This window comes from Oncorhynchus gorbuscha, linkage group LG02 (genome assembly GCF_021184085.1).
Source record: "Oncorhynchus gorbuscha isolate QuinsamMale2020 ecotype Even-year linkage group LG02, OgorEven_v1.0, whole genome shotgun sequence".
Classification (NCBI taxonomy): domain Eukaryota; kingdom Metazoa; phylum Chordata; class Actinopteri; order Salmoniformes; family Salmonidae; genus Oncorhynchus; species Oncorhynchus gorbuscha.
Genome location: NC_060174.1, coordinates 33,388,901 through 33,404,022, shown reverse-complemented (window position 1 = coordinate 33,404,022; position 15,122 = coordinate 33,388,901). Strand labels below are relative to the sequence as shown.

Below are 15,122 nucleotides of genomic sequence, written 5' to 3'. Positions count from 1 at the left end.
CTAGTGGGTTACTGGCTTAAAGAGAGGAGCTGTATGGAATAGAATTCAGCATTGATCCATATGTCTTTGAAGATTCTTATAGCCACTGCTGCATACATGAACATTTCTGCGTTGTGGTTGAAAACATGTTTTTCTCTTAAGCATCCAATCTGTAAACAAGTTGATTTTGAACAGACGGGCTGTGGAATCATATGCCCAGAATGGTAGCGACTAGCTAAGATAATGAGACTCCTTCCTGTAAGTCCTGTATGTATTCTGGCCCTCTGGTCAGGAGGAGAGAGACAGATGGACACACTCTGTTTCATTGTGACAGTATAACAAGATAGGGTATTTTGGTTTAGGGTTAGAGGAGAAATCCTTCTACTCACCACTTGAGGAAATGAACCCTCTTATTTCCCTGAAGCACGACAAATCCAAATGGGGTGAAGGCAAGAAAGGCTGGATTCCCAGATACATCCTGTCAGAAACAGAATAAAGTGTTTTACATAATGGCACCATACATACATACTCAATATACCTGTATCAAATACACACACACACACTGAATATACTACATAACTGTATATGCTGCTATTTGTTTAAGAAAGTTGTTTTCCGTTCTACCAAGAGAGATCTCAATGCTCAAGCAGAGGGAAAAAAACGGGTCTTTAAATGAAAATGTCTTAAACTGAAGCAGCTGTGTGTGAGAATTGGCCACCTTGCATGGATGAGGATCCACACCATATGTCTCCAGCATCTGGGCTTTCTGGAGGAAGTTCAGCTCTGATGTTTCAGGTGTCTGGCCACTGAGAAAGAGCACCAGCAAATATGGCATCAATGTCTGATTAAGATACTTAATATCAATAGAGCCAGGTCTATGAGAAGAACAAGTAAAGTAAAGTGCCTGGATAATATTAACAGTGACAAAACTCTTCCCCTTACACAGAGGATTGATCACCAGAAGGAGCTAGCAGATGCTGAATAGACCACAGAGATCTAGATACCTGGCCAGACATGCAGATAGTGTGTCAACCGTCCTAGATGCCTTTGCAAATTAACATGTAATCAAGCACCAACCATTCAACATCCAATAGCAATGGAGTAACGTGAGTATCAGCCTGACCTCCAGCAAAACACATCAAGATATGCCCACGACCCTTAGGCTTGAATTACTGATACACTCAAAACATCTAAATAGGCACCTGCCTCAGCATTTCAAGGATATTTTCCACAGCTAGGCATGTTGGACAGGTGTTCTGTTGGTGGTGAAATGTGAACAACCCACTAGAGAGCAGCAGAGGATCTTATATATATTTATTGTACAGCTCCTATATCTACGAACCTCAGACTACACTCATTTGGGTGCAGTCACATCCTCCATGCTTTCCACAGTATAAAGTATGTTCCATGGCCATGACCAGTTCACGGGATTCCAAAAGGGTTTTTCGGCTGTCCCCATAGAATAAGCCTTTTTGGTTCCATGTAGAACACTCTGTGGAAAGGGTTCTACATGGAACCCAAAAGAGTTCTACCTGAAAACAAAAAGGTTCTACTTACAACCAAAAAGGGTTCGCCTATGGGGACAGCCAAAGAAACCTTTTTAGGTTCTAGATACCGAAGCACCCTTTTTCAGTGTAGACAAAGCACTCAGTAATGGCAACAAACATTAAAGAACCTTCAAATCACCTCTGAGCTAAAGTGAAAATGATCCATGTTTCAATGTATTTTCATTTCTATAGAGCACATTATCTCATACTAATTATGGTTTAAACAAAGGAGAAGTGCCTTGCGGGAGGATAAATAGCTCATTCATTATGGCTAAATCATTATCCATGCGGCCTCAATCACATGACCTTCAGAGTCCTGAGGGAGAGCGTGAAGGATCAGTGTGGTAAGTGTCTGTCACAGCCTGTGTATCATCATGAAGAAACCCTCAGTGATGCTTAATCTGCTAACCTGTGTATCATCATGAAGAAACCCTCAGTGATGCTTAATCTGCTAACCTGTGTTTCAACATGAAGAAACCCTCAGTGATGCTTAATCTGCTAACCTGTGTTTCATCATGAAGAAACCCTCAGTGATGCTTAATCTGCTAACCTGTGTTTCATCATGAAGAAACCCTCAGTGATGCTTAATCTGCTAACCTGTGTTTCATCATGAAGAAACCCTCAGTGATGCTTAATCTGCTAATCTGTGTTTCATCATGAAGAAACCCTCAGTGATGCTTAATCTGCTAACCTGTGTATCATCATGAAGAAACCCTCAGTGATGCTTAATCTGCTAACCTGTGTTTCATCATGAAGAAACCCTCAGTGATGCTTAATCTGCTAACCTGTGTTTCATCATGAAGAAACCCTCAGTGATGCTTAATCTGCTAATCTGTGTTTCAACATGAAGAAACCCTCAGTGATGCTTAATCTGCTAACCTGTGTTTCATCATGAAGAAACCCTCAGTGATGCATAATCTGCTAACCTGTGTTTCAACATGAAGAAACCCTCAGTGATGCTTAATCTGCTAACCTGTGTTTCAACATGAAGAAACCCTCAGTGATGCTTAATCTCCTAACCTGTGTTTCATCATGAAGAAACCCTCAGTGATGCTTAATCTCCTATCTCGCTGACAGAGAAAGTGATGCGTGTGCGTGTTTGTGTGCGTGCGTTGTGTGCACACTACCTTATCCTACTTCATAGGTGTAATGCATTGCACTCCCTACTAGATCATTAGTACCCTAATGACTGTACTAATGAAAGGTAGTACTAATTTGTGTGCTCAAGACAATTCCACCATCTCAACCATGCTTTCTATAAAACCCTTAAATAACAGAGGGCCATTAGTCAGTCTATCTGCCTCGTTTCTGCTAGTTTCAAGCTTTAGAAGATTTTCCATTTGATGAAACAAATGTTTGAGAAACGGGTGAAAAAACTAGTCTCCAAGATGATAACAATTACTGCGCTTTGAGATTTGTTTTAAATGAATAGCGCTATAAAAGTTGAATCACTTGTAAGTGCTTTGAGTTGTCTTATAGGTTGAATGTTGTGTGTATACATGAATGTGCATGCAAGTGTGAGTGGTTGAGGGAGACCCAAGAACAGTGGATCGGTCCTTACATCAATTCTGTCTTGTGTATATCTGAGATTCGTCTCTCCAGCTTCTCTGAATGTTTTGGAAAGAACTGGAATTTAGAGCTGTATCCTTCAGGATGTTTCCCAGGGTCATAGTCCCCAATCTCAGCTGGAACACAGAGATATAAACATTTTCATGAAATTATATACCATTTCACAGCACCAGACTCTAACCCTACATGGTTACATACAGTATATACAGTAATATGTCTAATATCCACATCACTCCATGTGTTGGTTCACAGGCAGCCTGTGTTGTATGTCAGCAGAGCTCTGAAATGACAACATTTTAAAACTGGCCCAGCGTTGCTGTTGTTTATTTGTGACTTCATGCAGCACTAAAGTCCCTGACAATTATTTCCCCCAGCGAGCGAGGACGAGGAGGTGACCAGGCAGCACATCTTTAATTCAGCAGCAGCTCATCCTGAACAGAGCAAGGGCACCTGCCAAGGGACCTGATACTGCACTTTCTGCAGACTTTGGCTCGCTCGCTGTACCCCTCAAACATACAGCCTGCCTGTTTCTAGAGTGTCTACTGTGTGTGAGCTCCATGCTTACATGAGAATGCTGTTCAAAACTACATCTCATCATTCAACACCATTGACACTAAGCTCAAGTCATGAACACCCCCTCTCTGCAGATGGATCCAGGACTTTCTGACAGGCAGACCCCAGGTTATTTATTTATTAACCTTTATTTAACTAGGTAAGTCAGTTAAGAACAAATTCTTACTTACAATGACAGCCTAGGAACAGTGGGTTAATTGCCTTGTTCAGGGGCAGAACGTCACATTGTGTAATACATTCCATTATCACTATGCATACTACCTCTCATATTACTTCTATTAACAGTTATTTTGGACTTGACTATTTTTATTGCTGTAAATGTAATTGAATAATGTACTGCATTGTTGAGGGAGCAAGCACATAAGCATTTCATTACACTTGCTGTAAACTGTGTACATGACGAATACTATTTTTAATTTTGATTTTAAACAGCTAATGATAGTGCTGATAGCCAGATGCCTGATAATCGTGTTGAAGACCTTATAACCTGGAACGACAGCCTCATGTTTATGCATTCAAAGTATTGATCTTACTTATCAGCCGTCCCATCTTTCCTTGTCAGCTTTGGTTTGACAATGGAAATTAGTATGGAGGTGCACATGTTGTCTGCATGAAATTCTAATGTCATGCTTTTTAGTATACAGTAGAGATCAGTCAATATGGAGGTAAGAAACCCACAGGACATATCATTTGCGTTACAAACTGATTACACTACAATCCAAGTATTTTTTTCCTGGCTGCTATTTATCTCGATGGTGGGGTGAATGGCAGGGGAGAAGTCATTTGAAAATACAGTCCAGAGAGTGGGGCAGGCAAATCCAGCCTGTCAGGTCCTGTCACTGTACCTTGCAGGATGAAGGCAGCCAGCATGGCAGCATCCGATGTCTTACACAGGAGGCGGCCGTGGTACAGATCTCTCTTGATCTGCAGGAAGACTAAATATCTGTGACCAGCACAGAGAGGGGAAAGAAGGTCAGAGGTCATGCAATTCAGTCACACTGTAATATTACAGACACATATTTTTAGATATATTGCAAAACAACTACATGGCAAGACATCACAAATGACAAACTCAAAAAAATGTTGATTTTCAGATTCCCTTGGGTGCTTTGAATAAAAAAGTATAGATTTTGCACAAAATGTGCTTTCTGTTTCTGGGGAAAAGATGTTTCAATTAGTTTTGGAGACAGGGTTTGGTAGGGAAGGTCCTGAGGCAAACTGCTGCTATTGTCGACAGACTGTGTTTCTGTTCAAGCCTACAGATTAGAACCCAAATGGGACCAGGGCCTTCCAGAACACAGCAGCACTGTCGGCCAGATACACCAGCTGCACTGGCTACAGACTGAGACTAACACCTGGTACAATGCAGCTACACTGGCTTCAGACTGAGACTAACACCTGGAGCAATGCAGCTACACTGGCTACAGACTGAGACTAACACCTGGAACAATGCAGCTACACTGGCTGCAGACTGAGACTAACACCTGGAACAATGCAGCTACACTGGCTGCAGACTGAGACTAACACCTGGAACAATGCAGATACACTGGCTGCAGACTGAGACTAACACCTGGAACAATGCAGCTACACTGGCTACAGACTGAGACTAACACCTGGAACAATGCAGCTACACTGGCTGCAGACTGAGACTAACACCTGGAACAATGCAGCTACACTGGCTACAGACTGAGACTAACACCTGGAACAATGCAGCTACACTGGCTGCAGACTGAGACTAACACCTGGAACAATGCAGCTGCACTGGCAGCAGACTGAGACTAACACCTGGAACAGTGCAGCTACAGTGGCTACAGACTGAGACTAACACCTGGAACAATGCAGGTGTTAGCAATGGTTTCTGTACAGGTTTGCCCATTTAAAGATTCTGAAAGTGAATGTAACATGTGAAAGAAACGTTTTTTACGGACCATTTGGAGAGATGACCAAATGGACCCCAGATTCCCCTGACACCAACTTGACAAAACCAACACCAAAATAAATCCAGGAGAACCCATGTGAATGCGGAAAGACACGTATGCTCGGCTGTAACTTTGTAATCTGGACCAACTCCACAACAGTTAATAGCATATCACTTAAGGAGCCATATGTGTTAAAAAAACAAACTCCCATACTCTCTCTGGGTGACACCAGTACATCGCCGATGCTGTACCCTGCCAATGTTCTGCCCTACATTTATTTTGTCTTTTTATCTACCTTTCACACTTCTGCTGTCGGTAGATTTGTTGAAGGACAGCCGTGAATTGAAATGAATATTTTACCCATCCCTATCCTCTTCCCTAATTGTGTGGTCTAACCATTGTGCTATATATTATACAGTATCCTTTCAGTATTTGATTAACAAGGAAACAACATTGAAAAATACATGTCATTGATTTGTATCATTTACCCTCCTTTTACCATTCCTCTTCCTGACCTCCAACTAGATGAGGTGGTCTATCCCTGCCTGCCACTCTCATAATCTCTCTCTCTCTATCTCTCTTTTCTTCAGCCTTCACTCCCCTTCTCCCCTCCCACACCCACTCCATCAGAACCTGCCACCCATACATAATCCACACAATTCCTTATCTGCACTCAGCATTCTATGTTCATTTCATCACACCCAAGTGAATGAATCCCTAGACAGTAATGAATATGAGATGTCAAACACCTCATATGAAACAGGCTAGGTGTGTATGCCTCCTTTCAACACATACACACACATTGTAATAGACATAATCAAACACACGTACCGATACACAGTCAAAAAAACACACTCATACTCAATTGCACACGTACAGTGCATTCAGAAAGTACGGAGAGCTCCTTGATGAAAACCTGCTCCAGAGCGCTCAGGACCTCAGACTGGGGCGAAGGTTCACTTTCTAACAGGACAATGACCCTAATCACACAGCCAAGACAGCGCAGGAGTGGCTTCAGGACAAGTCTCTGAATGTCCTTGAGTGCCCAGCAAGAGCCCGGACTTGAACCTGATCGAACATCTCTGGAGAGACCTGAAAATAGTTGCGCAGCGACGCTCCTCATCCAACCTGACAGAGATTGAGAGGATCTGCAGAGAAGAATGGGAGTAACTACCCAAATACAGGTGTGACAAGCTTGTAGCGTCATACCCAAGAAGACTCGAGGCTGTAATCGCTGCCAAAGGTGAGGCTGTAATCGCTGCCACAGGTAAAGGATCTGAAAACATATGTCAATGTGATAGTTCCATTTTTTCTATAAAAATATGTAAACATTTCCGAAAACCTTTTTTGCTTTGCCATTATGGGGTATTGTGGGTAGATTGATGAGGGAAAAAACTATGAATCAATTTTAGAATAAGGCTGTAACGTAACAAAATGTGGGAAAAGTGAAGGGGTACTTTCCGAATGCACTGTACTTGCTTCTTTGATGTCATCATCAGGATGTAGAAATCAGAGCGTATCAGAGGGTGTTTAAAGGCCCTATTGAGGGCACAGAGAGGCTTTTCTGGGTGACCTCATTGCAGACTGCACAGGGGATGAGGGAGTCAGGCGAAGAACTGTGCAAAAATGATTCCAATCTGAGCTAGCTGGGGGCTAATCATGTATCATTTAGAAGAGTCTGCTAGCCGTCACTGACCCTCAGTCCTCCTCCTTCCCTGCCTTCCCTCAACAGCCAGCCAGTCAGCCGGCCTGAGAGACCAATGGAGAGCACAGCCCAGCTACACAGCCTCCCAATTTAGCAGAAATGTCTGAGAACAGGCTTGCCCGCCAGCTTACTTAGGAAGGCTTTTTACGTACATCTCAACTTTACTTCAAACTGCAGTCTCTTTTTAATATTTATCGCACTATTTTAGAAACAAAGTGCTCAGAATTGTTTTATTATGGAGGCCCTTCAATAATGACTAGAAAAACTAAAAATACTGTATGTGCATTCAGCAGGCAAACACTTCTGGAGAAAAAGAAACGTATGAGAAAAGGTGATAAGCAGAGGGTGCTTTGAAACTGCTTTTGAAAAGGCAAAAGTTATTAAAAGATTTTATACACAAAACCATAGCTGCTCTACCTTACTTCTTCTTTATACTAGAGCAGTGGTTCCCAAACTTTTATAGTCCCGTACCCCTTCAAACATTCAACCTCCAGCTGCGTACCCCCTCTAGCACCAGGGTCAGCACACACTCATTTTCATTTTTTTTTGCCATCATTGTAAGCTATTCCATAAATGTATTAAACATAAGAATGAGTGTGACTTTTTGTCACAACCCGGCTCGTAGGAAGTGACAAAGAGCTCTTATAGGACCAGGGCACAAATAATAATATAATAATAATCAATATTTTTGCTCTTAATTTATCCATCTTACATAAAACCTTATTTGTTCATCAAAAATTGTGAATAACCCACCACAGGTTAATGAGAAGGGTGTGCTTGAAAGGATGCACATAACTCTGCAATGTTGGGTTGTATTGGAGAGAGTCTCAGTATTAAATCATTTTCCACACAGTCTGTGCCTGTATTTAGTTTTCATGCTAGTGAGGACCGAGAATCCACTCTCACATAGGTACGTGGTTGCAAGGGGCATCAGTGTCTTAACAGCGCGATTTGCCAAGGCAAGAAACTCTGAGCACAGCCCTTTCCAGAAATCTGGCAGTGGCTTCTGATTAAATTAAATTTTCACAGAACCGCTTGTTGCAATTTCGATGAGACTCTCTTGTTCAGATATCAGTAAGTGGACTCGAGGCAGGGCATGAAAGGGATAACGAATCAGTTTCTGGAAAGTACCTGCATAATTGAGTTCATTTGCACACAAACAATGATGGAAAGACCTGTGTGTTGTCCTTCTTAATACAGACAGTAAAGAGCTCCAGCTTCTTAATCATAGCCTCAATTTTGTCCCGCCCATTGAATATAGTTGTGGAGAGTCCCTGCAATCCTAGATTGAGAAACTCGTCATCATGCAAGTGGTCAGACGAGTGAAAATGATGGTCAGTAAAGAAAACTTTAAGCTCGTCTCCCCATTTAAAAAAGACGTGTGAATACTTCCCCCTTGATAACCAGCGCACTTCTGTATGTTTTAAAAGCGTTACATGTTCGCTGCCCATATCATTGTATAATGAAACAGTGTTTTGTGCCTTTTCCCCAGCATTGTCCCAGCCATATCCGTGGCAGCAGGAATAATTAAGTCCTCCACAATAGTATGGGGCTTGCCTGTCCAAGCCACTTGGTAGCTCACCATATAAGATGCTTCTTGCCCCTTTTTATTAATGGTAACTTTTGCTTTTACACGTCTTACTACTCGAAAGTCGTCTTTATTCTCGCTCCAAAAACTCCTGTGGCTTATTTTTCAAATGGTCATGTTTCGTATCTAAATGTCTGCGGAAGAGTGAAGGTTTCCCGCGAGAGAGTAACGGTTAATGTGATCGGATGTTCATTATTTGATTAGACTACCTGTATTTGACATTGTGTTGTTATTTCACTGAACACTAGATGGTTTCATTTTATTTTTGGCAGTGAGACGTACCCCAGTTTGGGAATACCTGTACTAGAGGAACCCCGAGTGGTGGCTGGGGGAGTGGTTGTTGGCATTTCTTTACTTTGCTGAGCATCACAAAAAATCCTACCTGGTTATTTCCTCTTTGAGAGCAGCGGGATCAGGAGGGTAAAACTTGACTCTGAGACACATGGTGAACGGAGGCTGGGCTGGGGGACAAAGGCTTGAGTCAGCAATGGAGAACAAAATAGTCAGGAACATTTCATGGTCAGAGTGAAAATGATTCACTGAAAAAATGCTCTCAAAGCACCACCTTGAAAAGGTGTTCTAACATAGTGCTAACATGAATTGATGAAATCATTTCAGTTAACATATTAGCATTTCAAATGCCTACTCAATTTAAACAGAACCCATTAGCAGCAATCCTTGAAGGTGGCACTGAAAAATGATTACCATGAATGAAAATGAGTTTCGATCTTTACTTCATATCATAGCACAGTATACAGTAGATTAGGTTAACGGAATCTCACTTAAAAACTCTGTATCCACAATTAGCAAGACACAGTTCATGATGATTTGCAAAGACAAGAGAGTGGGTGAGAGTTTAGTGTGGATTATCTTCTGCTAGGATTTATTTGAGTTTTTTTGAGGGACAGTTCATCTTTTCTGTCCCTACTCACAGTCAAATGGAGAATCGTAATCTGTTGAAATCATAATACAGTAACTTCCTACCATCTGTATTCAAATGCACAATCATTACATTTACATTTTAGCAGACACTCTTAGCCAGAGCCATGTACAGGAGAAATTAGGGTTAAGTGCCTTGCTCAAGGGCTCATGACAGATTTGTCATCTAGCTGCCTCAGGGATTTGAAACAGCAACCTTTTGGCTACTGGCCCAACGCTCTTAACCATTAGGCTACCTGCCTCCCATTAGTCAAATTACACGACGTGTCATTATAGACCCCATGGTGATGATAACTATAATTGCTCAATTGGCAAAATGATCATAGCATGAACAGGAAGACACTCGACATACTTACATTTCATCTGCTTGGCAATACACTTTGTGACCTCCAACCAATGCTGCATCAACAACAACAAAAGACACATGATCAAAGTGTGACAAAAGTGATACGTCTGAAAACCCTGCTTCTACCACCTTAACTACAGCTGAGCTGAGCTGTTACTCCTGACACCATGCTCATATCACTCCATATCACGCTACAAAAGCTAGCAGGTTAAATGCAATAGACAGGAATGACTGTTCATCTAAAGACGCGTGAAAGCCTGTGTCATGTCATGTCAGCTTCGGATCTAAAACACACCAACATCATTCATGCTATCCAGTCCTGATTTGTGTCATTAAATCAACATCATGCTGAAGCAAATTGAACAGTGAAGGCCCATAAGGATAACCGCTTTGTATATAAATGACAGTAATGGATGTTGTATCAGATGATACTACACCAGTATGCCTGAGCCTGGCCAGACAGACAGACACACTGTGGCAGTGCTCTCTAGGCTCAGTGCTGAAGGTAACTCTGGTTCTGCCAGAATATCAGGCCCTGCTTCATCCCCCTGTCCTTCTGGGAACATTAACTCCATCAAGCCCCTCTCTTCATTGGAAATGCAGGATCAGCAGGACCTGTGTCTTGTCTCTGTGGCTAAAACACACACTCTGAGCACATGTTAATTCTTCATGAATCAAGCAGTGCAGCTACACGCTATTTTTAGTCCTCTGCTGCTGCTGATGGAATGAGTGTCACTCTAATATGGTGTGTTATGAAAGAAAGAAAATAACATACATCTTCAATCTGGCCCTGTATCTGTTTGAACTGTCACCTCTAATGCAGTATGCTTCATGCAGCACACGGACACACACACGCACGCACGCACGCACTCACACACACACACACCCGCTGCTTGTCTGGGTCCACATATCTGATGCCAAAGTAGTCCTTCTCCAGTAGGTTCAGGTGGTGGCAGATGAGGTCGAACAGATACTGTCCTTTAGCATCCCGCTGCAAGACAAGGAGAAAACAATAACATGAGGAACTGACAGAAAACACAACAAAAGAGCACAACAAACTACTGTAAGCAGGCAATTTCGAAGAAATACACCCACTTAAAGGACATAAGTGGGCTGCTCCAGGGACTCAACAACTCCATTAGGACATGAGGGAGAACCTCTGCCAAAGTTTGAGTGTGAGACTAGGGCAAGAGGGAGGTAATTTACTGATATATAAATGTGCTTCATATTTCCCAGAACCTGTGGAGATATTTAGGATTTATCCAATATTGATGACAGCCACCACAGCCATCTGCTGAGTCTGGGCCAGAAGCCCTCCATAGCTGAGAAAAAATGAGAGAGTGGATTAAGTGTGCTGAGATCTGGCTGGGTTAGACTGATGGACTGTGACCCTCCCTTGCTTGTGTGTGGGCACGCTGCCCTCAGAGCAGCAGTCTGGCACACCACACAGTGGCACAGAGGACTGGACGCAGTGGGCACACTCCTCCACTGACTCTCTACTGCACATCAGATGCCACCGCCGGTCTCCTATATTCTGCACAGCCACAGGTACAATTCCTACGGACTAACCCAGCCTCCCTATTGAGGCCAGACCCTCTACACTGAGTTTAATGCAAATGTTTCTTATCCCTAACATTACAGCACCTCCGATTATATTCTAAAAGTTAATGAAGGTTATCCAAGTATCACACAGTTTAGGTATGATGATTGGTCAAACCTATAATACACTATATACAGTATATTATGCTGAGAAGAATTGCATATGATTTAAAGGCAATCATTTTAAGGTCCCGGGTTTAAACTAAGCTAACATATGTAATTGTTTTCCGATGGTCATACCAAGGAAAATGTTTGCTTTTTGCTTTAGAGTTTTAGGACCCCTGTAAGTATCCCCCCCAAAATTGAATTTGGCCTTACTGCCATTAGCCCATAGAAACACATTGAATAACATATTCATACATGACAAAACAGACAGTAAATAAATACATCAAAAGGAAGTATATTTGATGTACCTGTCCTATATCTGAGAGATATGAGAAAGCTCATGAATTTCTGATATTTTTTTACCCATATTAAACCCTTTTTTGGCACTAAAGTACTTCCATAGACTGAGTGTACAAAATATTAGGAACACCTGCTCTTTCCATGACGAAGACGGACCAGGTGAATCCAGGTGAAAGCTATGATCCCTTATTGAGGGATCATTTGTCACTTGTTAAATCCACTTCAATCAGTGTAGATGAAGGGGAGAAGACAGGTTAAAGAAGGATTTTTAAGCCTTGAGAGAATTGAGACATGGATTGTTTATGTGTTCCAGTCAGAGGATGACAAAAGATTTAAGTGCCTTTGAACGGGGTATGGTAGTAGGTGCTAGGCATACCAGTTTGAGTGTGTCAAGAACTGCAACGCTGCTGGGTTTTTCACACTCAACAGTTTCCCGTGTGTATCAAGAATGGTCCACCACCCAAAGGACATCCAGCCAACTTGATACAATTATGGGAAGTAACGGTGTCAACATTGCCGAGCATCGCTGTGGAACGCTTTTGGCACCTTGTAGAATCCATGCCACGACAAATTGAGACTGTTCTGAGGGCAAAAGGGGGTGCAACTCAATATTAGGAAGGTGTTCCTAATGTTTTGTACACTCAGTGTGTATAATTCCATTCATTTTTTAAACAGGTACTGGGCTACTTTAAGATGAGTCTTGTGAGACAGCATGTACGTGTTCGTAAGAGTCTCAGCTTTCGATTATGGGGTCATATTACTGTGTAGCCCAAACTGTTCGGACATCTCAGATAGAAGTTTGTAGATCGGCGGTACCTACTTCAGACAAGTCCCATGACACTTGTGGGGGTCGTAGAGACAAACGGAGAACACCATCGTGCTCGTGAGAGTCTCATCTTTCCATAAAGGGATCATATTAGCATTAGTAGCCAAAACCGTTTGGGGTAGCTCTGCCGCCTTCCACCGCAGATGTGGGAAGACAACATCGGTGGATGCGGTGGATTGAGCACATGCAAAGCCACAGATATCACTAGATTAAACAGATGGATTTTGGATTATGCTAATTAGATTTCCACAGGGGCGCGGGCTCTAGGTAAGAGGAGATCAAAGAGAAGGCAAGGCAGAGAAGGAGAGGATAGAAGAGGAGGGGAGACTCTGCCCACCTGCACCGGCACCAGTTTTCCCCTCCCTCTCTCACACACCACTGAAAGACCTATCAGGCTCCCAGCTCTGATGACTATTTGAAATGTCACTCAAATCAACATGTTTTCCATAATAATATCCACCCTCTCTGAATTATTCCATAAAGATAAGTTATTTGAATTTTCAGCAAACATTGCACACCACCATAATAAGTTGTTTCCCTCTGGTGGAGCTTAAGGTATTTTTGTAAGGTCTGCTGGTATTAGCAGAAGCACAAACCAGGAATGATTAAAGCTCACTGGGACGGGGTGGTGATCCATCCGGCAGGCAGGCAACTAATACACCTCTCTACCTAGCCTACAACCTGGGAGTTATATACTGCAGACTCAGTCGGGCTGTCAGCTTAACACTGTGTCTGTTAGTCAGCTAACTAGAATAATGGCAGCGCTTCTGTGATGAGCATGTGTACTGAAACGGGGTGGACTAGAATTCTGATACACTGGCACCCCTCACAGATTACTGTGCAACATCAGGAAACAACAGACTAAACGATTACAAATTATTACAATATCCTGAATCAGTACCAACGTAAAAGGTAATCTTCAAAGCAAGGCTATAAAATAAAAATATATGCAATCAATACATGTGAATGATCTGTTTTAATAGCTGAAGAGGATACATGCAGGTGCTGAAGGTGCGCCTTCTAGGCATGACATGTGTGACATATTAAGAGGATTGCATCCCCCAGTCTTACTAATAACTGGGATGTGGATGAAGAGGTGATACATCAGTGCCAGGGAGAGAACGCAGATTAATGATCGCTCCACTGCTCTCCCTCTCCTTCTCCCTCCCCATGCCAGGGACAAACAGGCCTCACGTGCCACCTCCCTCCCTCCTCACTGGCTCACTTGGGGCCGTTTAATGGAGCTTAGTAATGGGGTCAGTCAACACACATGCTCCTCACAATCAAACTCATAAGTCTTCATGCAAACTTTTAAAGGAACACACTTCAAGGTCAAGCATACAAATCTCATGCGTCAGATGAATCTGTCACGCTCCAATTGATAACATGCCAGCCAATGAGGACTGTTTAGTGACCTTGGAGGGGAGGATAATGTGGTTAATCCACATTTGTATTTACAGCACATCCATATCTCTAGCATTTCCCACTGTCCACATTTGCACAGCAACCAGAGATGTTCATGATGCCTTAGCTCTGCATGCCTATTTTTGGTAGTCTGACAGATGGGGAGCAGTCGACCTTAAACGCATACGATTGAAGCATGCAGAGCACAATGTGATGTGTGGGTGAACAGCAGAGGATTCCCTAAATGAGCCCCTGACACAGAGGGGGCTGAGGTCTGCTGAGAATAAGACACTGGCCATGCGTGGGTAACATGCTGCTGTTGGCCTGGACACCACCTGATGGCTGCTACTGGATCTCACTGGATCTCTCCAGTCCAGAGGACAAGAAGACATGTCCCTCCCCCTCACCATTAAGAACAGTATGACCCTTGAGCTGTGAGTGGAGCTCACTTCAGGCCAGGCTAGACCAGGGCAGTGGGCTGCTAGAGTCAGCCTCAGTCACTCTCTCTGTCCTCACTGGGCCTGTGATGGCAGAGGAAGTGACTCTTTGATCAGTAATCTCCTCAACGTCATTACTCAGGCTCCACCTAACACACTTCATTAAGAGAGAGCCCTGTCAGAGAAGGCTTACCGGGTGCCTGCCGTGACTCTCCGGACAAATATCAGTGCGAGCAAGCGCTGCTAACAGTCTGACCTTTCTCACAGTAAGACTTTGGGCTCGCGG

The 15,122-nt window shown here is 43.0% G+C and overlaps 1 protein-coding gene across 3 annotated transcripts in view; it reads right to left on the bottom strand.

Annotated features, from left to right (window-relative positions):
- The window catches only part of LOC124001206 (FERM domain-containing protein 5-like), a 109,262-nt gene that overhangs the window by 11,589 nt on the left and 82,551 nt on the right, over nt 1–15,122 (bottom strand). For all 3 annotated transcript variants that reach the window (XM_046307832.1, XM_046307847.1, XM_046307840.1), the window contains exons 2-8: nt 11,052–11,156; nt 10,176–10,218; nt 9,263–9,341; nt 4,514–4,611; nt 3,088–3,211; nt 698–785; nt 369–457 (exon numbers count right to left, since the gene is read on the bottom strand). In XM_046307832.1, the coding sequence (XP_046163788.1) occupies nt 369–457; nt 698–785; nt 3,088–3,211; nt 4,514–4,611; nt 9,263–9,341; nt 10,176–10,218; nt 11,052–11,156 (626 nt within the window). The remainder of the gene's footprint in view (nt 1–368; nt 458–697; nt 786–3,087; nt 3,212–4,513; nt 4,612–9,262; nt 9,342–10,175; nt 10,219–11,051; nt 11,157–15,122) is intronic.